The sequence below is a fragment of the Xenopus laevis genome, chromosome 6S (genome assembly GCF_017654675.1).
Source record: "Xenopus laevis strain J_2021 chromosome 6S, Xenopus_laevis_v10.1, whole genome shotgun sequence".
NCBI classification, from domain to species: Eukaryota; Metazoa; Chordata; class Amphibia; order Anura; family Pipidae; genus Xenopus; species Xenopus laevis.
Genome location: NC_054382.1, coordinates 121,423,837 through 121,449,242, shown reverse-complemented (window position 1 = coordinate 121,449,242; position 25,406 = coordinate 121,423,837). Strand labels below are relative to the sequence as shown.

Here is a 25,406-nt window from a genome sequence, read left to right as displayed (position 1 = left end):
ATTAATGCCCCACATGCTGCAGATAGGCAAATCTGTAAGTAAATTTAAGATACACATTTTGGATATTTTCTATTTTGATGACGAAACCATGTAGCCAATCATTTTATGGACTGTCATGGATTAAAATTTGAAGGTATGCAATACTGGGAAAAGCAACAAGTTTGTTTTAAAAGCTGACTCTATCTGCAAGTTGCATGACTAAATAATAATCTTTATGGGATAAACATCAAAAATTGAGATGGCATTTTTATCTTAAATCATGAGAAAATGCAGCAAAAAATGCAGTCACAAATGTTTTTTTTGTCATCCAGACATAAAAAGCTGTATTATCAAAGTCCTTTTCAAATTAAATATGAACCCCACATTCTTTTTTTTAAAAGAAAACACCCATTACTGTTATAAATGTATTTAAAGTGTCAGCTGCATATATTGCTTGCCCCTCTTCTCCTGCCTAAAGCTCCCCATAGACGCAACGATTCTTCTTGCCGAACGACCGATTTTAGGGAAGCCTGACCGATCCTTCGAAATTATCGTGCGGTTAGTGGGATTCGAACGATCGTACATCTTACGATTTTTCGGCCGACATCTGTCGGGAAATTGATCGGCCAGGTCAAAAAATCTTTGTCGGTCCCAGTGCAATCTATCTATGTTTGCAGGGCCAAGCAGGCAGCTCCCCTTTGTTTTCCTGGCAAATTGGTCTTTTTAGTTGATGGTAAATTCGTACAATCGTTCTGAGAAGATCGTGGTCTCACGATCAGAATCTGATCTTTTAAAAATCTCAACATCTATGGCCAGCTTTAGGCACAGAGGCGGAGAAGTCAATGACTTTCACTTTTCATTCTGGACTGCATTCCCCATATTCCCTGTCCCTTCTCAACATCTAATGGTGAAGCCAGGGCAAGGCCATGGGCATCAGGTGCCCCATTCTGTTGCATAAACACTATTTTGGCATGATGCAAAGCTTGCCTTAATAATAGTGCCCATAAAATGGCACCTACTTGCTTGATTTGATTGTACGTTCCTAGACTAAAAGAAACAAGATTTATACAGTGTGACATTTATTTGGTTTACTAACATTATTAAATAGGATTCGGAATGATTTCTCTAGATGACAGGTCCACTTTAAATAAAGTTAAGTTTTTGCATGTTATGATTTTGTATGATAGTATTTTTCTTTACACCTTGAAAATGCATAAATAGTTCTCCCCATTACCTAAAATCAGAAATATATGATTAATAATAAATGTGGGACTATTGATGCAAAATAATTATGTTTACAGCATAATTACACCTATGCTGTGTGCATGTTTAAAGGGTGCAATTAACAGACATATCGGGACTTTATTTACTGTGTCTAAATGAATTTACTATGTCTAAATGAGTTTATCCTGAAGGGAATTTTCACACATTTGTATGCTATTGACTAAACCACACACAGATTTCATGATTTCGTATGTACTTACTAATATTGAGGCATTAAGATACTATGTTGGTATTCTTGATATAAAAATGATTTGATATTTATAAAAATATGATTATATATAATATATATCTATATATATCTATATATATATTTTTTTTTTCTTTCTTTTTTTTGGGGGGGTGAGCTCCATTCCTAATATATTCCGTATATTTTAACCATTAAAAGTATTATTGCAGTAAACTGAATGAGTTTCTTGATCTCTAAAGATAATGAAGTGATCAATATAGTTATTTAAGAAAATAACATAATATAAGATTTAACATATTAAATGCCATAATAAAATATTGGTCTTTAACTATACATGAACGAACAGCTCTCTGCTCATAAAGGCTTACGCACTATTTCTAAAAGGTAATTCTGCTGCCAAAATCAACTATGAAAAAAGACATATTAATACCCAGTGGTGTAGTTGGAAACATAAGTATGAATTATGAAAAACGAATCTATTGAGAGTGCTGTATAATAAGTTACATCAACATCCAAGCATGAAATATATATGATAGGAACTATCCCCACTACTCTTTTATATGCACGTAAAGGTACTACCAAGAACTCAAATATGAGAAGAAAGGCTGAAAACTCACCCTACCACAGGGTACAAAGTCAACAAACCAATCATAATGCCATCCCCAGATACATAGAAAACCCTGTGGTAAATGTGTAACCTATCAACACACTCATACAAATAAAGAAACGTGAAGGAAAGCTCAAGCAAAGACTTGTGCATTCTTATCAGATACTCTGATACTCAGAGATTCAAGGTCAAACTTGCTTGATTGATACATTTTAACATGATAAAATGTGGTTAAAAAATATCAGGTGTAGGAATGTAAAGGTTTTCCTATGCCCTTGGGATTAAGTTAGCCAGCTATGCTGGGTCCCTTTTTCCCAGAGTGGAGTAGATCCCAAAGGTTATAAAAAGGGATGCTCCCATGTGTTTGGCCTCTCTTTCTAGTGAACCCACTCGCTGGAGGAGGTGGTGCGTGGTTGGAATGGCCTGAAGTTGAGGTAGGCCTCAGTATAGGAGCAAGAGAGTGTTAGGTCAGAAACTGTAATACAGATAGAGCCAGCTGGGTTTGTGCCTTGGCGTGCTGTAACTGAGTGGGATAGGCATGCTATTTGCTCTGAATGCAGTTCCCCATGTTGCCTTTAGGAAGCAGAAAGGTTTCCATTTAGTTTCCTTCAACCACATTTCTTTAGATGGACACCAGGTGGCGCATGGTACACTTAGCTTTTTACAGGAAGAGCATGAGAGAGACATGGGGCTGAGGGGAAATCAGGGGGACAGCAAGAGGCACAAGGGCAGAGGAAATTCGAGGGAAGAACAAGAGGCTCTGGGGCAGAGGAAATTTGGGGGAAAAGCAAGAGGCACTGTGGCAGAGGAAATTTGGGGGAAGAACAAGAAGCTCTTGGGCAGAGGAAATTTGGAGGAAGAGCAAAAGCAGAGAGTTCTGGGAAATCATTCATCCACCTAAACCATATTTTTTGTCAGGAAGAGCTATAAATCGCTTTTATTTCTTAGGCTTTGTGCCTTCGGGTATGAGATCCTTAGGGTGTGCAAATTTATAACCACAAGCAGTCTCCTATAACCTAATGGATAATGTGCATGTCTTTGAAACAGTGGGTCATGAGTTCAACACCTGTAATATCTACTTGCTGACACATTTTTTTTATACCTTTTCTATAAATCATATTAAGGTGCAGACATGGGACACTGACCCCATCTAAATACAAAAAGCTGTGTAAGGCTACAAATGTATTGTTATTGCTCAGGCCCTCTCTTATTAATATTCTAGTCGCTTATTCAAATCAGTGCATGTTGCAATGGTAATTTGGACCCTAGCAACCAGACTGCTGAAACTGCAAACTGGAGAGCTGCTGAATAAAAAATGAAATAACTCAACATCCACAAATAAAAGAAAATGAAAACCAATATCAAATTGTCTGAGAATATCACTCGCTACATCATACTTAAAGTTTATTTAAAGTTAAACAACCCCTTTAACCTTTCCTATAAATCATATTAAGGTGCAGACATGGGGCAGAGGGAAATTGGGGGGAGAGAGAGACACAGGCAAAAGAAAATTGGGGGGGGGGGAAGAGAGATACACACAGGGGCAGAGGGAAATCAGGGGGGTGGGAGAGAAGCAGGGGGCTGAGGCAAAATTAGGGGGCAGCCAGAGAGAGAGAGGCTTGGGGGAATACTATAAGAGTGACAGATGGGTTCAGGAATGTTAGTAAGCAACTAAAGCTCTAACAAGGAGTTTAGTGAAGAGTTAACACCCTGCAGTGACAAGGCCGCCAGGTTAGGTACTCAAGTGGTTAGGCTCAGGGATAAAGAGATCCTTCAAGAGTAAGACCAGCTGTGAGATTCACCTTCAATGGACATTGTGCACCAAAGGCAGGCAAAGCCACTCAATTCAGAAAGCTAACTAAGGATCAGACAGTATCTGTGAGTAATATATTTGTGTAAATGACCTGTTGTCACTACTTGTTCATGGAGTCTACCATCTGAGCATACACCTTGAAATTTGATTGACCATTAAGAAGTGTACCACCAGTTAAATAAATTGTTCTGCTGTTTCAAAGAACCACTGGTGCCCAAAGTTATTTGATCAAGAGCGAATACTGTGTGCTTATACTAGAGTGGGAATGCCTTCCTCCATACTATAAGCGAGGTCCCCATCTGAAGATAAAGAGTCTAATTATATTGTGCTTACCGGGAGTTTCTGGGAGTTGGACCCCTTGCCTGGAACTAGTGTATAGTAACCCAAGGAAAGTTAAGGCAGACCCTGACCAATCCACCTGTTACACAGGCATTAGCTAATGTCAAAGCCACATGGCCTCTTGAGCGGCACTAAGGACTTTGATGGAAGCCTGTCTTTGGAGAATAGCCCAAAGTAAACATTTGCTAAAATACACAGTAATCCATTAAAAACAATTAATTGACAGAAAATAGGCAATGTAAGGAAGGTAACAATCAGAATAAAGACAGGAACAGGCAGGAACTTACAATGGGCCTACAATGGAGCATTGAACCTTGTTTTTCTACTTATTATTCTGAATTTGGTATCAAACCATCACGCAAAGGCATTACATATTGGTGAATCATTACATCAGTACTACAGACCTGGGTGGCTAGGCTGCTTTATGATGACATCAACACCATGGGTCTCACCATCTTGGGTCTGTATCACTGACTGCTGATTGTGTTAGATAATTGTATCATGGGTGTATTTTGTTTGCTATTATGACTCCAGAATCTCTCAAGTCTTGTTCAGGAAGTCACCATATTATTTTTGCTGTCTATACAACAAAAACTGTTTTGTCTTGTGATATTATTTTTTTTACTTGTTATCTTGTTCTGGTTGGATCTTTAAAACAAGAAGATAGTTTTAGAGTTGTGCACAATACTTACAACTAATTTTACCTTGCTGACCTTTCTGCACAGGATCCAATGGAGAAAAGTATCTTTATCATAATTACACTAATATGAGAATTTTATGAATGTTTGCATCTGTTTGTTTTTATTTTTTGTTTACGGGTGCATTTTATTCATTGTAACAAGTAACAATAATTTATATTGTCACGGGAACTTGAAGGCCTATATATTTTATACATTCAAGACAATCTGTCAGTCACCAAATGAGGTGTGACACCAGCTTCTAGATAGACATGAATTAGAGGTACTGTCTGACACTGTCAGCTTGTTTTACGTGGTTGTTTTCGCTCGTGTTGGCGATTTCACTCTCCTGTTATGTACATGCTGCAGCCCTTGTGAACTCTGTTATATGAAGATTATTACCACCAACCCCTCTATTATGTGAACTCCACTCTCTCAACTTATTTTTGCAACAATCTTCTCACAGCAGCCAAATTTAGTTGATTGATTGTATCTGCCGATTCAGTGGTGGTCACTGTCCAAAAGGGATAACATTTTAGATGCAGGTACAGTATGTTGCACATTAATGTGTATAGAAACAGTACATTTTGTCATTAGAAGACTAGTTCCAGTATGCTCAAGATATAACAATTGTCTATAGTTAACAGTAAAATCTAAAAACACTAGAAAAGCACAAGAAGCTTTAAAAATTTAATACTCACTGAATACATTTACAAATTGAGATGATTGCAGAAACAGTTTTAAAAATACTCTGACCATGCAGGAGCATTGTTCTATGTGTACATATCTATTGTCAAGCTCATCTTTAGTCAAAACAATGAAGAAATGGTCCTCTCCCACAACAAAACATGTTCACCTCCAAGATGCCAAGTAAATTGTTGTCAGCATATTCAATATAAAGGTCACTAAAAATGGCCTCTGCCTTTAATCATATTACTGTAATGAATAGACCTATGGCTTCAAATACTTTTTCCAGGATTTCAGTGTTAGATGCGTGTTTTTTAAAAAAAAAATCACCTGAAGTGGCCAGTGTAGCTTGTGATAAAAATGCCTATTATTTTTTTCCTTACATTTGAGGTAGCTGCTTACCATATCATGCAAAAGGTCTTCAAGAAGAATATAATATAATAGCAAAGTAGGCAATATGATATGATATACTGTTATATTCTTATACAGATCATTAAACTGGAGGAGGACTGTACAATAGAACCTGCCACCTTTTATGTCTTAAATATTTTTTATGCAGATAAAAGCCCATGACCTGGGTATCACTGCTTTATATGCCAGTTAGCTCCTTTTTCTCTGAGAACATAACTGAAACATAAAGTTTCAGTTATGATTAGACTTGGGTTGCACTCCTAGTAAGAATATTGTTGCAACCACAGTGCAGTAACTGGGAATTATACTTTAACTCTCTGCTGTTCCTCTGAGGTAAAATGATAGTAGAGCTCATTTACATCTGCAAGTGGAGTGGGCAAAGTTTAAGTGCAATCAACGTGATGATGAATTCCATTATTATTTTGGGAACAAAGGGGTGTTGAATTTGACCTAATGTCTGGCTAGGGTTTTTTTCTGGTCTTTCTTTTCTGGAGTTATTGCCCGGTCGGGAGGTTGTGGTAGCTCCAGAGTTCGCTAGTTTCAGAAGGCAGGAACGACTGAGCAGCACTACAACAATATGGAAAGTGCGAACAGCACAATTTGATGCACGTACCTTTAATGAATGTGGTTTTAAGTGTAACTCACTGTGAGGAAAAGCGCAAGTCACCCACTATTCTTGTGGATGTAAATGAGTCTGTGTGCCTTCAGCTTCATAGTATGTAAAATAAAAACGGTATTATTGGTGTACAATCTGTTCTAATAAGGTACAAGCTGCTATTGGAGGCTACTGTTTCTTGCACTGGGATCTCTATTAATGTGCAAGGTATTATAGTCTTGGTGTATACCCCTTAACACCCTTAAGCCGTTTATACACCAATTGTTTTCTTGTGTTCCTACTGCAGGAGAACACAGGTATTAACACTGCCTTTGGATGACTTTGTACTCACTCATTAAGTTGTTTCCACCTGCATTTGGTACATAACTGTGGAAGAGTGAGTACAACCTCACTCAAAAGAAAACAGTCTACCTTTCTTAATGTGGTTCCTTGCAGTGGAACACATGAAAGGTCCAACGCAAGAATCTGCATGAAGAAACATCCCTGTCTAAGAGGCCTTAAGAAATCTAAATTCAAAGAAATAAAAATGAATTATAAGTTTTAAGTGAAGTTTTATCACCCCTTTAAATAACATATTTCTCACGTACATCATCCTGTTTGTCCTGAAACAGTCATTCATGAGAAAAAGGCTGTTTATTTCCTCCTATGTAAAATTATAAGCTCTTAACAAATGTATTCCTCAAGCAAAATACAGATCCACATCAAAATACAGAGTTTCACATAAAAGCTGTACTTTTCTGATATCATAATATCTTGCTATCGCGTTTCACAGTGCAGAGCTTAAACTATAAAATTGGAAAATGTTTTAGAATTTTAGAGTGTTTTCCAATCCTATTTACAATGTGTTTGCTTCAGAAACATTGCCCCTGAACTGCTTCAGCAAGCTTATAAATCAGATCACCAACCATACATAATTTATTTCAGTAGGTAACAGACTGTGCAGCACAGAATACAAATATGTTATGAATAATGTTTCTCTGTACTTCCCACCAGACAAAATTTTATGTAGAAAAACACACGCCACTGCTACATTTATCAATATTAATTCCTATCCTTTAATCACCAACTGTGCCTTGCAAGGCATGATACATTAAAATATACTTATATCTAGCAATTTTTGTATAGAAAAACAAATGTATGCTGAATTATTTATGTTAATGCTAACCTTTCTCCCTTCCCAATGCCACCTGGGGAAACTAATTCCCCTTGTACTCATCCATCCTTATCAAGACCTTTTTCTCTCATACAGCACCTCTAAACTCAATATTCAAGAGCCATCTTACATCTACGAGCTTTCCACTCATTCAGGTATATCTTCTGTTTCAGTTCTCCCCTTTATGCCCCAAATGAACATGCTTTCTATCCGCCATGCCTCACCTATTTCATGTATTCATCTTCCCATTTCTTCTTCCTGTCCAGCACAAGTTACATACAAATAATTCAGGATTTTCAGAGGAGACTTTTGTTTCCTTATCTGGATATTAAATAGCAGTTTATCTGTAAATATCTAAGAGCAGTATATGCAACTTAAGTTTATTTAATATATTGATTCAAGTTTATTATTATTATCATTGTTATTTAATGCATTGCAATTAATCTGAAAAATAACTGGAAATATTAGTTTCCACATCAAAAAAATGGGAAAATGAACCAAAGACACATGGTCAATGGGCCAATAATGGTTTGCATTTAGTTTGTAGAAATGTTATAAACAGTTTCTGCTACATCTGAATTATTTGCAAGGCAGGGGGATATTCTAATACCAGGTCTCTGAAAAAGTGATGCTGAATGCAGGCAGTGTGGTATTTAGAGAAATGCAAGGCAATTTGTGCTTCAGCCTAGAACACAAAGAGCAAAACTTTGCAAAACATGTCCATCTGGTCGCAATGTAATATTCTTCTTTAGGCTTTCTTTGCATTGTGAATCTTAATTGGGCATTGCGAACCTTTAAAGGAATAGTTCAGTGTGAAAATAAAAACTGGGTAAATAGATAGGCTGTGCAAAATAAAAAATGTTTCTAATATAGTTAGTTAGCCAAAAATGTAATGTATAAAGGCTGGAGTGAACAGATAACTCTGAGCTAGACAGCGACTTGAAGGGGGGCCACATGGTACATTTCTGTTCAGTGAGTTTATAATTGATCCTCAGCATTCAGCTCAGATTCAAAAGCAACAGATATGACCCATGTGGCCCCCCCTCAAGTCTGATTGGTTACTGCCTGGTAACCAGGGTAACCAGTCAGTGTAAACCAAGAGAGTTAAAAAGTAGGAAGTAGTGTTCTGACTGACATGTTATACGTCAAATCACTCCAGCCTTTATAAATTACATTTTTGGCTAACTAACTATATTAGAAACATTTTTTATTTTGCACAGCCTATCTATTTACACAGTTTTTATTTTTACACTGAACAATTCCTTTAACACCTGCTGTGATTTATTAAATATTTTGTTACGAAAAAATGGTTTGAGATTGCTAAATTTTGTTACATACACTGAGAATGTTAGCAAAAGCAATTTGGACGCAAACTTTGAGAAGAAGTCTTTGAGATCTTTAATCAGTTAAAAATCAAGCAAACGTGGATGTGTGTCAATAAGATCTGTTCTCCAGTTGCAATCCCCACAGAACAGACTCCAATGGAGCCATTGTATATTGCTTGATATAATCTCTGTTTTTCAGAATGTTCGTTTTATTGGTTTACTTCTTCAATTTTCTGACCATGGGAGTGTAGAAAAACTCTTCTTGTACTGTTATTCAAATAGGTGTCCTAAAAGCCATTATGTTGCTGAAAACATAGTTTCTTCTGCAGTGTAACTACCTATAATCATGCTTCAATTACTGTAACTGCTCCAATTTTTAACATACATTTTTGGATGCTGTAAAGCAATTACTGGAAACCGTGACAGACACATCTAATGAAACCACCATTTACTTTGCATAATTTTGCTGAAGCTCATCCAAAAAATGCTGATGTTTTCAAAACAATTTCAGACCATTGTGTTTCACTGGAGACTGAGTTCTTCAAAAGGAAAACAAATGTAAAAAAAAGTACATATCACAGTTTTGCTGACTGGGAAATTAATTTTAAAAAAGAATGACAAAATAAGAAAAATAATATTAATCCATTAAGCACAGTATGTGGATTAAATATTTGTTTTCTCAGTTCTAGAAACAATAATGCTATTTAACTACCTTTCAAAAATGCAAATATCAGGAAGTTAACCTACCTTTAATTGTTATAGATAATAGATGTCATAGAAAAATATAATGGATATATTTATTACCTGTCACAAATTGAGCCTCAGTATAATGAAAAACTTTTTTTCATTTTTTTACAAAATGGGGGTTATTTACTAAACTTATAAAATCAGACTTTTAAAAAAAAATCACAAATTTTTCAGAATTTATTAAACCCAGAGGATGGAAAAGTCTGAATCAGAAAATTTGGCATCTCAGACCAGCAATAAATATTTCCCCACGGGGTGAAACTGCTTTTAGAGCAATGCCACATGGAAAAATTAGTGTTAAACGTTTTGTTGTGTTAATTTGTTTTGTAAATAGGACCTTCTAATGGTCCACCTTCAGTCTGCAACATTTATTTCTATTTTATTGCAATCTCCTTGTTTGTTTATCACATATTGATAAACCCCTGTGTCTTTACATGCATGCACTGTATGAGAAAATGATGAAGATTAGGCTGAGCATATATTTCCAGCTTCACAGATTCACTGTGAAATTCAAGAATGTCGAAAATGTTCACAAATCTGCTCTACAGTGTTGTCATGAGTTTTGTTTCACCAGAAAAAAGTGGGGAAAAAGCCCATTGGCTCCAGTGCATTTGGCATGACATAAAACATGTATTTCCATCATTTTCAAGCCAAACATTGGCAAAAGCAAAATAATATCTTTGTACCAATCAGCATATAAACAGTAGTGTTTTGCTCTATCATGATTCGGAAGCCAAAAATAACTTGATTGTAAAAGTCACTTGCAATTGATTTTATAATTTAAAGAGCATTATGGTGTGTTGTAGTAGTTGATTTTTTTTGTGTTAATCTTTTAAGAGTTGGGTACAACCTTTGTTTTTTTTAAATAAGTTATGTCTATATATCCAACCAGAAATTCTACCTGTGTCCACTGGCTCAGCTGCTTTAATATATCCTATTTAATGGCACAGAAAATTATTACAGCAACATAATCACTGCCGAATATCATAAAAAATGTGAGTGCTTATGCCCCGTTGGGTTGTGAATGTGATTGATGAAAATGGATGTGCTTCTGAATAAATAGCAGCAGTATCAGCATCTGGAGATCTAAGATAAGATTTAATAAACCCTAAGAAAAAAATAATGGGAAATATGTAAAAATTGTCCAGGCATATTATTTGCAAAACTAAGCAAATCTAAACATTGTTATATTATGTGTAAGAGATTTGAGGGGCGTAGAATTTTAGGGCAACAATACATCTTAAGATATATGCAAATGAAAACAACAGGAAATTAGTTTGAAATCTGGGCTGTTGAATGCCACTTTCTTTTAATAAATAATTGTTATTGATATGCAACACATACACATGCAAATGAAAACAACAGGAAATTATGAAATCTGGGCTGTATTAGGAATAAATGTTGTCCACCTCACTAGTGTCTTGCAGTAAATACTTGTGATTGATATGTGGAGGTTCATTACAGTATATTCTGTTTTTAATGAAGAATTTCAAAGTACATTTTTGGATCACATTAAATATTTAAATAAAATACTGGGTTTACAAATAAAGTCATGGAGGCACATACTAGAGTAGTAAAAATGATCCTATAAAACAAAATTCGTCAGTAAGTACATATAGGGGCCGATTCACTAACTTTGAATGAAGGATTGGAAGTAAAAAAACTTCGAATTTCGAAGTGTTTTTTGGGCTACTTCGACCATCGAATGGGCTACTACGACCTTCGACTACGACTACGACTTTGAATCGAACTATTCGAAATAAAAATTGTTTGACTATTCGACCATTCGATAGTCGAAGTACTGTCTCTTTAAGAAAAAACTTTGACCCCCTAGTTCGCCATCTAAAAGCTACCAAACTCAATGTTAGCCTATGGGGAAGTTCCCCATAGGCTTTCCTTAGTTTTTTTGATCGAAGGATATTCCTTCGATCGTTGGATTAAAATCCTTCGAATCGTTCGATTCGAAGGATTTTATCATTCGATCGAAGGAATAATCCTTCGATCGTTCGATCGCACTATTTGCACTAAAATCCTTCGACTTCGATATTCGAAGTCGAAGGATTTTAATTCCCAGTCGCATATCGAGGGTTAATTAACCCTCGATATTTGACCCTTTGTGAATCGGCCCCATAGATGGAACAAAGGTTGAAACAAACCTTTTTTACTTAAACAGATTACTCCAGGTCTGAAGAGGAATAACGTCATGTGTTTATTTGGAGAACTGGCATACAAATGCACAGCTTTATAAAATAATGTATGCTGATTAGTGTTTTGTTATGGATTATTTCTTTTATATACCAATATACAAATAAATTAAAATTAGAAAAAATAAAGAATATTTAGTGCACAAAAACAGAAACCGATGAATAGAATTTTTTGATAACAAATGATAATTTTTAGGCAGCAAACCTTACATTTTTCAAAATGTTTCATGCTCTGAAGCTGCTAAAATTCTAAGGTTGAAAATACTCCAGCTAAAAGCTGTCAAAATCATGTATAAGTCAATAGCAGATGGTCCCTTTAACAATCAGAACATATTTTTTACTTTTAGGATTCTTTATAGTTTCAGGCTGTTTGACACTGGTGTTTGTTCGTTAATCCAATAAATTGGAGTGGTTGTGACAAGAATACTAAAGAGTTTTCGGGGAGTCAATTTTAAAAAGTTACATGGTTCAAATTGACACGCGTCCCTGCGCTGATTTATTCAAGAAGATTTATTGATAAATTAAGGGAATTTGAGTTTGGGAGTTTGGTCAATTTTTTTTTATTACAGTGAGAGAAAAGTTGCATTTTAGTAAGTACCTCCCATAGGGCCTGCATATAGTAATATGACTATTTCTCCCATTACCATTGTTCTTCATAAAATGTATTTAAAAGTTTGTCTCTCTCTTTTCACACAAGTTACATCCATCACCTTGTAACATCTTTTCTTCATGATGAGATTTTAGATTTTACTAGAAGGATGTCCTTAGTGCAAGTATATACAAACAAACACTGAAAAGATGACTCTCTACTACTAGCATATCATTTTATTCTGTTCTTATGTGCCAGCATTGCCAAGTGCAATACTTCACCCTCCAGCCGGTGAACTCCTGTTAGTAAGTTCAGTAACACAATGAAGTAATGTATACTAATCATGTAATAAAAAAAAAAGTATTACAACTTTTAAATAAAGCAAAAGATAATAGAACCTGACTATTATTTGTTTAAAATCACTTGGGGGCCGATTCACTAACTTCGAGTGAAGGATTCGAAGGTAAAAAACTTCGAATTTCAATGGTTTTTTTGGGCTACTTCGACCATCGAATGGGCTACTTTGACTACGGCTTCGAATCGAAGGATTCAAACTAAAAATCGTTCGACTATTCGACCATTCGATAGTCGAAGTACTGTCTCTTTAAAAAAAACTTTGACCCCCTAGTTCGCCATCTAAAAGCTACCGAAGTCAATGTTAGCCTATGGGGAAGGTCCCCATAGGCTTGGCTAACTTTTTTTGATCAAAGGATATTCCTTCGATCGTTGGATTAAAATACTTCGAATCATTTGATTCAAAGGATTTTATCGTTCGATTGAAGGAACTATCCTTCAATCGTTCAATCGAACTATCTGCGCTAAATCCTTCGACTTCGATATTCGGATCATTTATGTCATTGATTAAGGTTGACCTTATATAACCTGTTGAAAGCTGTATCTCATTTAAAACGTAGAGAGCTTCAAAACAGAAAGGCAGCCATCTGTAGTTCAAACATTTAATGAAGACCTTATTCTATATGAAGAAAAAACATATTGGTGTATTGTTACAAGAGCAGAAGAGCAATTGTAGAAGGAAAATCGATCTTTACATACAGTAGACTATGAACCTGAAGGCATTATAGCTAATGAGCATTTAACAGAAAGTGCTCATTAAGCCTGAAAAAATATATGCTATATTCCCAGCATCGCATTAACATATTGAGTCAAATAAAATAAAATACATAAGTGCTGATTCAGTAATGCAAGATGCAAAGCTCTTTTGAAAAAAAGCATGGAAATAGCCATATTTCTTACCCATAATGCTTTCTCCGAAATGTCAGCATTAAAGCTTGTGCTGCAATTTATACACACTTTACCAAACCAAATTATAATTTGTGTTGGTAAATTACACCCAATGCTGTCGAATTTGGATATTAATTCCAGGGCTCCCCTGAGCCATAGTAACCTTATACATGGCACCTTGCCTTTGTCATAGTTTAGCCTATTTTGATGAACTGCAAAGCAAATGTGGCAAGAAACACATATAGCTAAAAGGTGCATTACCTTATAGCTTTTACCCTTGCTCCTGCATTTATAAATGAGTCATGTAATCAATCAAGTTTTACCTAAAAATAATAATATTCTGATTCACAACAAGACAAAGAAAACTTTCAAAAAACCAGATGCCAATTCAGCTTAATATATGGGGGGAGGTAGATAGTTATTGATATAAATGACAATTCTATTACCATTTAATGAAATTTATGCTAAAACGTTTGGAGGCTTTTTTATTAAAGGTTGGATTTTAGTGGTTTTATAGGTTTTGGAAACCACGACTAAACTCTGTATAAAAAAAATTAACAAAAAAAGGGCTAAATGATGCACTAAAAATATGAATATTTGTATAGTACAGGTATGGGATCTGTTATTCTGAAACCAGTTACTAGTGATGGGCGAATTTGCGCCGTTTCGCCGCAAAAAAATTTTTTTTTTGATGCCGTCGCCCGTTTTTTGAAAATTCACGGAAAAAATTCGCCGGCGTCAAAATTTTTTTTCGAAAAAACGGACACCGGCGTCAAAAACGGGCGCCGGCGTAGAAAAAACTGCGTTTTGCGAATTTCATGCGAAATTCACAAATTTTTCGGCGAAGCAAAACGGCGCAAATTCGCCCATCACTAATCGCTACCAGTTACCAAAAAAGCTCCAAATTACAGAAAGGCTGTCTCCCATAGACTCCGTTATAATCAAATAATTCACATTTTTTGTAAATTGATTTCCTTTTTCTCTGTTATAATAAATGTGTGGGTAAATCGTGGATGATACCCGCACTCCTTCACATGTAGTTTTTGCCGGGTGCTTGGTCAAGTTTAGGTATATAAAAAATTGTAGAAAGGACCAGCACTCCGTTTTCCAAAAAAATTCAATGATTTATTCAAAACTCACAGTGTCTCCAACGTTTCAACCCTCTTTGGGGTCTTGCTGGTCCTTTCTACAATTTTATATATATATATATATATATATATATATATATATATATATATATATATATTTTTTCAAAACTTTTCATGTGGTGCATCAGAACAATGTGAGATCAAGATGGAAACCTTCATTGCTAAAAGGCAGTTATAGAAAGATTATGCAATGGCGTATATTATGTATTCCCTATGAGTTTACATGTCGTTCAACTATGCCACTGAATTTTATACATGATTGTAAAATGTAAATGGGTTTGTGAAAAGCTTAGTTTTAAATTTGAGGTAGTTCTGTATTTCTAATAGCTTGTTTTATTTAACCTTTTTGGAAAACGACATCTCTCCCTGTGCAGGAATTATTTACAGAGATTTTTTTGTATGTTGTATAGAAGTGCCAGAAGGATCTCTAAAGAGAAGTTTTTCTCAGACAGGCTTCAGATTTCTGTTGCTGAAACAGCTATGTTTTACCCCTCTTGGGGATTCTTCAAAGCTCATAGCCTTGTACAGTACCTTGACTGTGATGGTTTCTGATGAATTGCCAATGACATGTTTGACACTCGGTATGGAACTTTATTGCAAATATTACTTTTGCTTCCTGATTTCAAGCTCTGCTCCTTTGAGTGCATTATTCCCCTGTGAGTTTTCTTATCCTAGAACCTAAATTTTATATTAGGCACAGCAACTTTCATCTTTTTTTATTCTAATGATTCTGAGTTGCATGCAAGTCACTTTATCATTCATCCTTTATCGTTTTCTATCCGCTACTGTGTGTGTACCACATCCACTGCACTTACTCTGTAAATTTGTTAATGCATTATATGTAGAAGGTAGTGATGAGAGTATTTTTTCATGGATTTGTGATGAAATTCCACACTTTGCCCTCTGCAAATTCTTCTGCAGGAAATATCTGCCACAAAAAAATTTGCTGTGACAAAAAAAGTCTCCAAAAAAGTCTCCAAAAAGTTCAAAGTCAATTGACTTTAATGCATATGGAAGAAAAATTCTTTCTTTTTTAAAAAAAACTTGAATCAAATCCAATCAAATTAAAATTTGAATTTGATTTAAATTTGCAAGTCAATCCTATTCACGCAAATTTAAAAAAATATATATTTTTTAATACATTTAGAATGGTCAGTTTTTTTTCAAAATTCGAGTTTCTGGGAGTTTTTATAAAAGTATTGATAAATATCAATACTAGCCAATAGTGATGAGCTAAATTCTACAACAGGCATGGATTTTTTGGTGAAATTCTGCATTTTGTCATTGGCACATTTCTTTGTAAAAAAAATCTCACTGCAAAAAAAAGGAGAAAAAGAGGAGAACTGGCCAACCAATAATGATAAGCTAAATTCTTCAGCAGGCATGGATTTTTTGGTGAAATTCTGCATTTCATCATTGGCACTTGTCAAAAATATGCTTCATGTGCATTTACAAGTACAGTATAATAGGAATTATAGGAATCTTATGGTATATGTGACTTTCTTTTGAAAAACTTTTTTTACCCCTGGCCTTTACAATGGAAGGATAATTAAAAATATTTTTAGATACGTATTTTGTATTTTTCCTATAGTGTTTCTATAGGGGAACAATTTCCCCTTTTTGAAGTGCTTTAATTTTTCCTTCATGTACAGTATCATACACCAGTTTTAAAATATATTTATAGAGGCTTATTTATTAAAGGTCAAATTTTAGTGGTTATAGAGGTTTTTTAAACCCGGCTAAACTTACATTCTCTAAAACCATGAATGCCATGGAATTTATTAAAAGATCAAAATAAAAATTGTGAATTAAAAAAGTGAAATGTGCTGAACAATGTGCTAAAAAAGTATCTTGAATACCTCGATAACCTCTTTTTTTCGGACAAGTCCTAGTGAAAAAAAAATCCGAAAACCTCTAGTCCTCTTTAAGTCCGAACTGATTAGAAGAGGTCCAATAAGATCAATGCAGCTTCCATTGATTACAGGACCTTGACAACTTTCACTTGGCAAAGTTTTGCATTAGAGGTTTTCGTGGTTTTTACACTTAGGGAGTTATTTATCAAAATCCGAAAAGTTCTCACAATTTTCTGAAAGCTACTCTGACCATATTCGCAATGATTCTTCCCCCTATTTTATATTGCAAATTTTTATATTTTTTTTAAATAACAAGCACAACTCATGAGAGTATAGTCTCTTTTTGACAGTTTATTGTCACTTGCAGCAAAATAAACAAAACAAACAATTCAAAATAAAATCCTTGCCACTTAATGGGCTTCTCACTTATACAGGTCAGTTTCCTAACTAACCAGGAGGAGGCTTACCACCTGTCTCCCCAAAACAGAGAACATTCAGGAATATACAAAATACCAAACCTTGTGGTGATTTCAATCCCTCTCAGTCAGCTCACACAGGCAGCTTTCCTGTGTCTTTTCCCAGACAGGAGCTCTCCACTCTAGCTTGATCCACCTGGGATGCCTAAGGACAACACAAAACACCCGGGCTGGACTAGCAGTCCGGAACCACTCTGTTAGGAACCTGGGGCATAAATAAGCTCTGGTATCCAGGTATCCTAGTGGTGACCTCACCACACTAGTTTTGCAAATAACTTCAGTTTGCGAATTTTTCCATATTTAAAAATCTCTTATGGACATCCATAGTGTGAAAAAAAATCACACATTAAAGGGCATGTAAAGTCTACAATAGAATAAGGCTAGAAATGCTGTATTTTGTATACTAAATATAAACATGAACTTACTGCACCACAAGCCTAATCAAACAAATAATTTATGCTTTTAAAGTTGGCTACAATGGGTCACCATCTTGTAACTTTGTTATACATCTTTGCAAGACTAAGACTGTGCACACGCTCAGTGTGGTCTGAGCTGCTTAGGGATCGTTATGAACAAATCTGCTTGAGTTCTGCATGGCTGGGAAGTAAGGCGGGGCTCCCCCTGCTGTTCATAAGTATGATTGTTTCCCTGCTCAGCAGTTAGGGACCGTCTGACAATTCCTATTCACAGCAGTAAATGAAGGAAGAATTTCACTGCATACAGTCAGGTTTCTTATAAACCTGACTGTATGCAGTACACATTTTTTAATTAAAGTATATTGGAGATATTGTAGGTTTCTTTTTCATTAAAAATATAACCATGCACAGGGCAAATATATACACTGTGCAAATCATTCTCCGCTGTGTGAAGTCTGTTTAGACTTTGCTGGCTCTCTAAGGAACAATTGTGCATTTTTCTTCCTGCAGCCAGTTTCATCTTATGAACACGCATGGGGATTGCTTGTTTTGGTGTTCTTTACCATATTATTGGCTGATTGATGTATAAATGCAGGCTTTTGAGATTAAAAAAATGACATACAATATTTTATTCTGAATTGTGAGTAACATGGCACAATGTATTTCTACTTGCTTGTCATTCATGACAGCTTCTACATTCATGGCAAAAGGAAGATGATGCATGTATGGTAGGATACTCCATATCATTTTTCCTGAGAGCAACAGCTGTTTGAACACCCTGTGGGCCATTTATCTAGCAGAGATATTAAAGTTTAGCAGGCATAACTATTGCACTGAACATTAAACTACATGAACATTAAAAAGTATACATATATATATATATATATATATATATATATATATATATATATATATATATATATATATATGCAGAAATGTTAGAATAGTTGATATTGTTCACAATTAAATACCATTAAATACATTTTCTTAATGGGATAAAGTTAAAAAGAAAGATCTACAAATGTGGAAAAAACATAGTAAAAATAATAAAAACGTTAATGTGTTGATTGCACAGGTATGGGATCTGTTATCCGGAAACCCATTATCCAAAAAGCTCAGAATTATGAAGGGCTGTCTACTTTTTAATCCAAATAATCCACATTTTTAAAAATTATTTCCTTTTTCTCTTCAATAATAAAACAGTACCTTATATTTTATCTAAACTAAGATATAATTAATCCTAATTGGAAGCAAAACATCTTAAATGGTTTTCTGTAACGTTTACATGATTTGCTAGTAGACTTTAGGTATGAAGATCCAAATTATGGAAAGATCTGTTATCTGTAAAACCCCAGGTTCAGAGCATTCTGGATAAAAGATCCCATACTTGTATTAACATTAACAAATTATTATAATTTTTTAAACAAACATATGCAATTCATTTTTTGTTGTTCTATTACTGTCTAGGCTGTCTGGAATGAATGTGCCCCCTCCAGTTATCAGCAACAAAAACTGGTTAAGGTTACACTTTGCAACAGATGGAAACCACCGATATAGAGGATTCAGTGCACAGTATCAAGGTATGTGGTAACACAAGACTTCCACTTAGTTGGTCAATGTCTATATACTGTATATATATATATATATATGTTTTGTTTTTTTTTTACAATTAATTTTGTTTTATCACAAAAGTGAAGGTTTTAGGAGTAACAGTTTATGGGTCATAACATCATGTATTCATAGTAACTTTGTTTGTCAATTCAGATTTGCAGAATTAATAAACTGTGGAAAACAGTTTAACCAATGACAAGAGTCCAATATTTTATTTACTGAGAAGGGATTAGCTTTAACTGATATCTTTGCAACATTTGACTTTTGAGTATATAGGGCAATATTATCAATGTATATATTCCCCAGCTTGCAAGAAATACTTGACATTATAAATTGGGATTGTATTAAGTATTTTGCTAATGTTTGTGGCTTTATTTTATTTTTCAACATCCTAAGATTATGACCTAGCTGCATTCCAAAAAGAAATTGCACTTAGTATGTTCCTCATTAAACCTCATACTGTTGTCATTGGTTGCTGATTTTCCAAAGTCAACGTACATGTGGACTGTTATTCAAGTGATTTTACATTTACATTCTTACACATTTTGGAGCCAACAAAAATCATAAAACTATAGGGTGATCATAGTTATTGCTAGGCAGCTGTAGACAATAACCATTGGCACTGAGGTTCCATTAAAGCTTTAAGTGCCATAAAAGAGAATCAACCGTGTTCTTATGAAAAAGCCATAGCTTCTGTTTCTAGTCTAGTCTGAGCAATCCCATTCTTTTGTTTACATGGCAACCTGTGGCATAGATCCAATAGCCAACCACCAGCACAGAAAAGTTTCTTTCAGATGAACCGACAAAAAGCTCATAATCACAATGCTCCATTATTAAACACATTACACATTGAAATACAAAAGTAGATATGATTATGACTCTACATAAGTAATGTTTCCAATTAACTGTATACAGTTATATTGAACTTAAAATCAGCTATAACCTGAAAACTGTTGTCTAGTTCTCTATAGAATTCCAGGTCCAGTAGGGTAATTTTTTAAATAACTATAATGGCTACTAATTTGGATACTTTATTCTATCAACTGTGAATTAAATAACACAAAACAATTTCATAAAATGATTCTGTGAAACTAATTTATCTTTTTTTTTAAGATTGTTTGATTGATAAGATTCATTAAATACCGAATGTGTGTATGTGGGAGTCAATCTTACACATACCTTTATTTATAGTTCTAAATTACAATTTCTGAATACATTTAACAACAAGCAGTTAAAAAATATAGATTACCATGCCCAGCCTTCATATGAACATGACATTTTTGAACATATTTTAGCATTTATATTTTGTCAATTTACCAGCATTTATATTTAACAAAGTTACAAAACAAAAGTTTAGGTAAGGGTCAATAGACACACCAATTAAGACAACCTGATCATGTTTGAGCATTTTTTCCGTTTTTGAATGGTACCCAATGCAGAACCAAACTCTGTATACAATTTTTTTTATCCATTTTGGATTATTATTGTCTATTGCATTAGTAAACCTCACGTTAATAAAGGAAATCCTGGGGAGCCACTCTAAATAGCACGAGGGTCAAAATGATAGATTTTCCTCTGAGAAACAGAATATGTACTGTAGCAGATTATACTTTTTGTTTCCTGGTTGACATCATGTTGATACGTATAACAGGTTTAAAAGCAGTGCAAGCTACATTACAATACCAAAGAGGATATGCAATATACCTGTATATGCAAAAGTGTTGTGCCAAAGTCAATATCCATTACACAATTTCACAAGGTGCACAAACTTTAAACCATATTAGCAAAAATAATTCATCATTGTTACTTGTATTAAATTATTTACTACTATTAGTAAAATAAAGCAGGACTTAATTAGAGCTGTGTAAAAGGTTTAAGGATGGAAAAATTCCCAGCTGAATATATATATTTCTTTATCTGTGCCATTGTGTCTGAAAATCTCATATTTATCTAAAAATGTAGTTAAATATATTTAAATGGACTTGAGAAAATGCATTTTACATTTGTTGAAGATCACTGTGACGTATTCTGGTTTAATAAACAATGCACACTATTATTTTTATAGTGCTGCAAATATCCATTTTAGATTTAGTTCTACAATCATTTCAATTAAACTGAATTTGTGTAACACTGGTAGATTTACTGTACATTGTACGTATTATTAATTTAATTCTACCTCTTCCACTTTAGTAAAACAATATACAGTATATATATATTTTAAGATATGTGTCTAAAAAGGGCACGATATTGTGTGTATTTCTGCAGCAAACATGGCTGGAATTGTGTACCAGCTTAGGAAAAGCTGGATAATGGATCCTTTGAGTGAATGGAAGAGAGCAGGGTGGGCTTCCATTCCTTGCTCCAGTAAGGGTTTTCAGCTGCCAGGTTAGTGACAGTAAGGTAATGTAACTAAAGGTGAGCTGCAGTTAAAAGGAGGTGTGAGCTACATCTCAGGTCTGCTTCTCTCTAGAGATCTCCTTGAGTGGAGGAGGGTGAGGGGCCATGTAAACCTCCTTGAGTGGAGGAAGTAGTGTGTGAATAGCTGGGAAAAGAGGTGATCCTCCCTGTGTTAAAGTGTTGGAGAGAGCTCCAAAAGGACTGGAGAGAGAAAAAGAGAAACCTCTCTCAGTAGACAAGAGTGTCTTGAGTGTGCCCCAGAGAGGATTTTGGTACATGTGTCCGGTGAAGGCTGTAAGAGCTGGAAAATGTGAGTTTATGTGAACACCAGTGAGGGTGTTAAAGTGGGACTGTTAATGTTAAGCAAGTGTGCTGAACCTGCTCATGTTTTATGTCAAATAAAAGCCAGCCAAACTGCAATTTAAATGTGAAAGTTGGTGTCAGTCTCCATTTTCTGTGCTGAAAACTGTGCTGTGGCTATGGGTTTTGTGCAAAAAAAAAATATATATATATATTAGTGATGGGCATGAATTCACCGGTGGGCGAAAATTCCCCGGTGAAAATTAGTCAATTTCCGGGTTTGTCCTTTTTTTCGTGAAAACGTTCCATTTTTACAATTTTTTTGAGAAAACATTTGATTTTCACGATTTTAGTGAAAACATTCGAATTGCACAGTTTTATCATGAAATTGAATTTCACGATTTCACGAATTTTGGCAAATTTTTCCACCGTTTCGCAAAATTTTCAGGAAATTCGCAAAATTTTTGGTGAAGCGAAATGGGATAAATCCGCTTATCACATAATAAGTGGCGGAAACAGCCTTGGGCCCTTGTAGCCGTATAAATAATTTTTGGCTCAAAACTGTGACAATTTTTCATAGCCATTTTGTCTCACTAGAACCCTAGTTTGAGTGCCTTGATAAAAGGATACATCATGAACGTGCACACATGAACTATACATAGAAGCTTCACGAGTAACGTTGCACGGACTAAAGCAGCATATTTGAACTGACGGTGCATAATATGCAATTGCTTTTTTAATGACTTTTTGCTTTTTTTACTTTTTTATATATATATATTTTTTTATATATTTCTATTTATGTATTTTTTAATGATGGGTATTTTTGGTGGGGAGCACTTTAGTGTCTATTTAAATTGAACAGCTGCTACACAACTAAGGGTAAATGTAGCCCTTTTTGGATCGGTGCGACATATGATTATGAATATGAGTAGTTAACTTGGGTGGAACATGTGGGGAATTTTTAATTTATCTATTTATATATGTTCATTAATAAGTTTTCATGTCACGTTGTGTATTTGGATACACATCACAACATATCATTTTTGATTATGTATTATCTATATATTTATGACAAAAGTGCAGGCACAAGTCACATGACTGGGGGCAGCTGGGAAATTGACAAAATGTCTAGCCCCATGTCAGATTTAACAAAAAAAATCTGTTTGCTCTTTTGAGAAATGGATTTCAGTGCAGTATTCTGCTGGAGTAGCACTATTAACTGATGTGTTTTGAAAAAAACATGTTTTCCGATGACCTGATCCCTTTAAGGTAAAATATGGCCTAGTGATGGAACGAGTTGTCCATGATTTATAACATCCTCAAGTATTATACACAGTAGCAACATTTAGATTGTTGCAATCTTGGCACAATTATTTTAACGGGTAACATTGCATACTGTGGTTTGTGTTTAACTCTGTTTTTAATTGATATTTAGAAGTAGTCTTTTGGTTACCTAGAATGAGTTTAGACAAGTTAACCATTAAAGCAACACTGATGCGCAGTCATGAGAGTAGGTTTAATTAGCAGTCGCTAGGTAGCTCCTTTCTCAGCTGCCACTTAATTACTTGGCTGAGAGTGAATATTAACTCTACTTTTGCTGGGTATCCCCCTGCAACACATATCAATATCATGCAACTGAAATACACTCTTTTCAGGGCACTTTCCTTCAAGACAGTGGTGATCCCCAAACACCATGTCATGTCACCATGTATATTCATTGGTAGGGCTGGAGCACCCACATTTATAGATAACAACTGCCTGGGTGTTGGTTATATCTTCATATATAAATGTGCAAAGAATTGAACCGCACTCACAGGATGTATTGCGATGTTACGGCTCCTAAACTTGAGCCGTCTTCATCTAAATTAATTGCTAATTACTAATTAGCCAGGCAGGCTGTGGATTGAACACATATGGAATCCACAGCCTGCCTGAGTAATTAGCAATTCATTTAGATGCATGCTGCAGACTCAATTGATTTCTGTGCATGCCTGTAGCATGCATCTAAATGAATTGCTAATTACCCAGGCAGGCTGTGGATTCCATATGTGTGCAGTTTTAAAGAGGTGAAGTGGCAAGTTGACAACCCTAGACAGGGACATTGATAAGGATGGGAAGTATGAGCTTTAAGACAACTTTTTGCAGCAGAAAATTTCTACTTCCTTGTTCTCTGCAATAATATGACCTGTTCCTTATGTAAAAGAATTAAATACACCTTAGTGCCAAAATAGCAAAATAAATAGGATTTGTGGTGGTTGGTGAATGCACTTCAAATAAATAATATTTAAATTCTAGGAAATCAGCATCTTTAATGTAATTAAAAGACATATTAATGTATTTGGTAACAAAATTCTACCTTCAACTTCATTGCATTTCTCTTCTATGAGGTGTGGTGCTTTCTTTGAGGTCTGTCCAATTTCCCAATTTCACTGAACATTCCTGAGCTCCATTTTGATGCTGTAGTGTTCCTTCAAGCGGCTCTGGAACTGCCTGATACTGGACTTCAGCTCTTAAATACCAGGAGTCCCCACGGGGATAGTTTCATATCCTGCCCAGAACAAGAATCTGACAAAGAACCTTCTCTGTGTCTCATCCAGAATGCCCATGCCTGCCATGCTGATTCTCTGAAAAAGTTTTGACACCAGCACTTGACGCTAGGCGAAATGAGTCGCAGTGAATTTTTCCAGCCGTTGCATGAAAAATTTAGTCTGCGACTAAATTAAATAAAAAATGAGCCGTGAATATATCTGACAAATTTTTTCACCCATGACTAGTATTGGACTGGAGGTACCAAATATGTTAATTGTCTGACTGTAAAATTTGTTTTTTAGACCCACCCAAATTTCAAACTCCAATTTTCTTAACGATTCTATAGCTTAATTAAAATGTGAGGTTATTCTGCCACTCCATGTTTATTATGCTATAATAATGTTGTACATAAGGTTTCAAATAAAAATACACATGGTGTATGCAAGTGGTGATGCAATACATGGTTCTGTAGGTCTAGCCACCTATAACAACCAATTAGAAGGTATTATTTACTAGTCAATGATTTTTAAGCAAAATACTAAATTCTATTGGTTATTACACCTGACCAGATTTTGCCAGATTGGTAAATAAACCGAATTTATTGATTTTTCAAACACTGGAATTTAAATAAAGCAAATGGCATTGTCAATTACTACAGCCTTTATGAACATGTCACAGTGACACACTTTTTAAAATGAATAAAAGTGGCCTATATCATTATGAAATTGCAGTAGGACATTTTTTTAAATTTTCTTTTTTCGAATTTCTTCTTGAAAAAAGTAAATTTAATTTATTTTCCTTTAAGGCCCAATGGGC

The 25,406-nt window shown here is 34.9% G+C and overlaps 1 protein-coding gene across 1 annotated transcript in view; it reads left to right on the top strand.

Annotated features, from left to right (window-relative positions):
* LOC108719755 (CUB and sushi domain-containing protein 3-like) overlaps positions 1 to 25,406 on the top strand; it is a 489,518-nt gene that overhangs the window by 56,669 nt on the left and 407,443 nt on the right. The window contains exon 3 of the mRNA XM_041567998.1: positions 19,221 to 19,333. Within this exon, the coding sequence (XP_041423932.1) occupies positions 19,221 to 19,333 (113 nt within the window). The remainder of the gene's footprint in view (positions 1 to 19,220; positions 19,334 to 25,406) is intronic.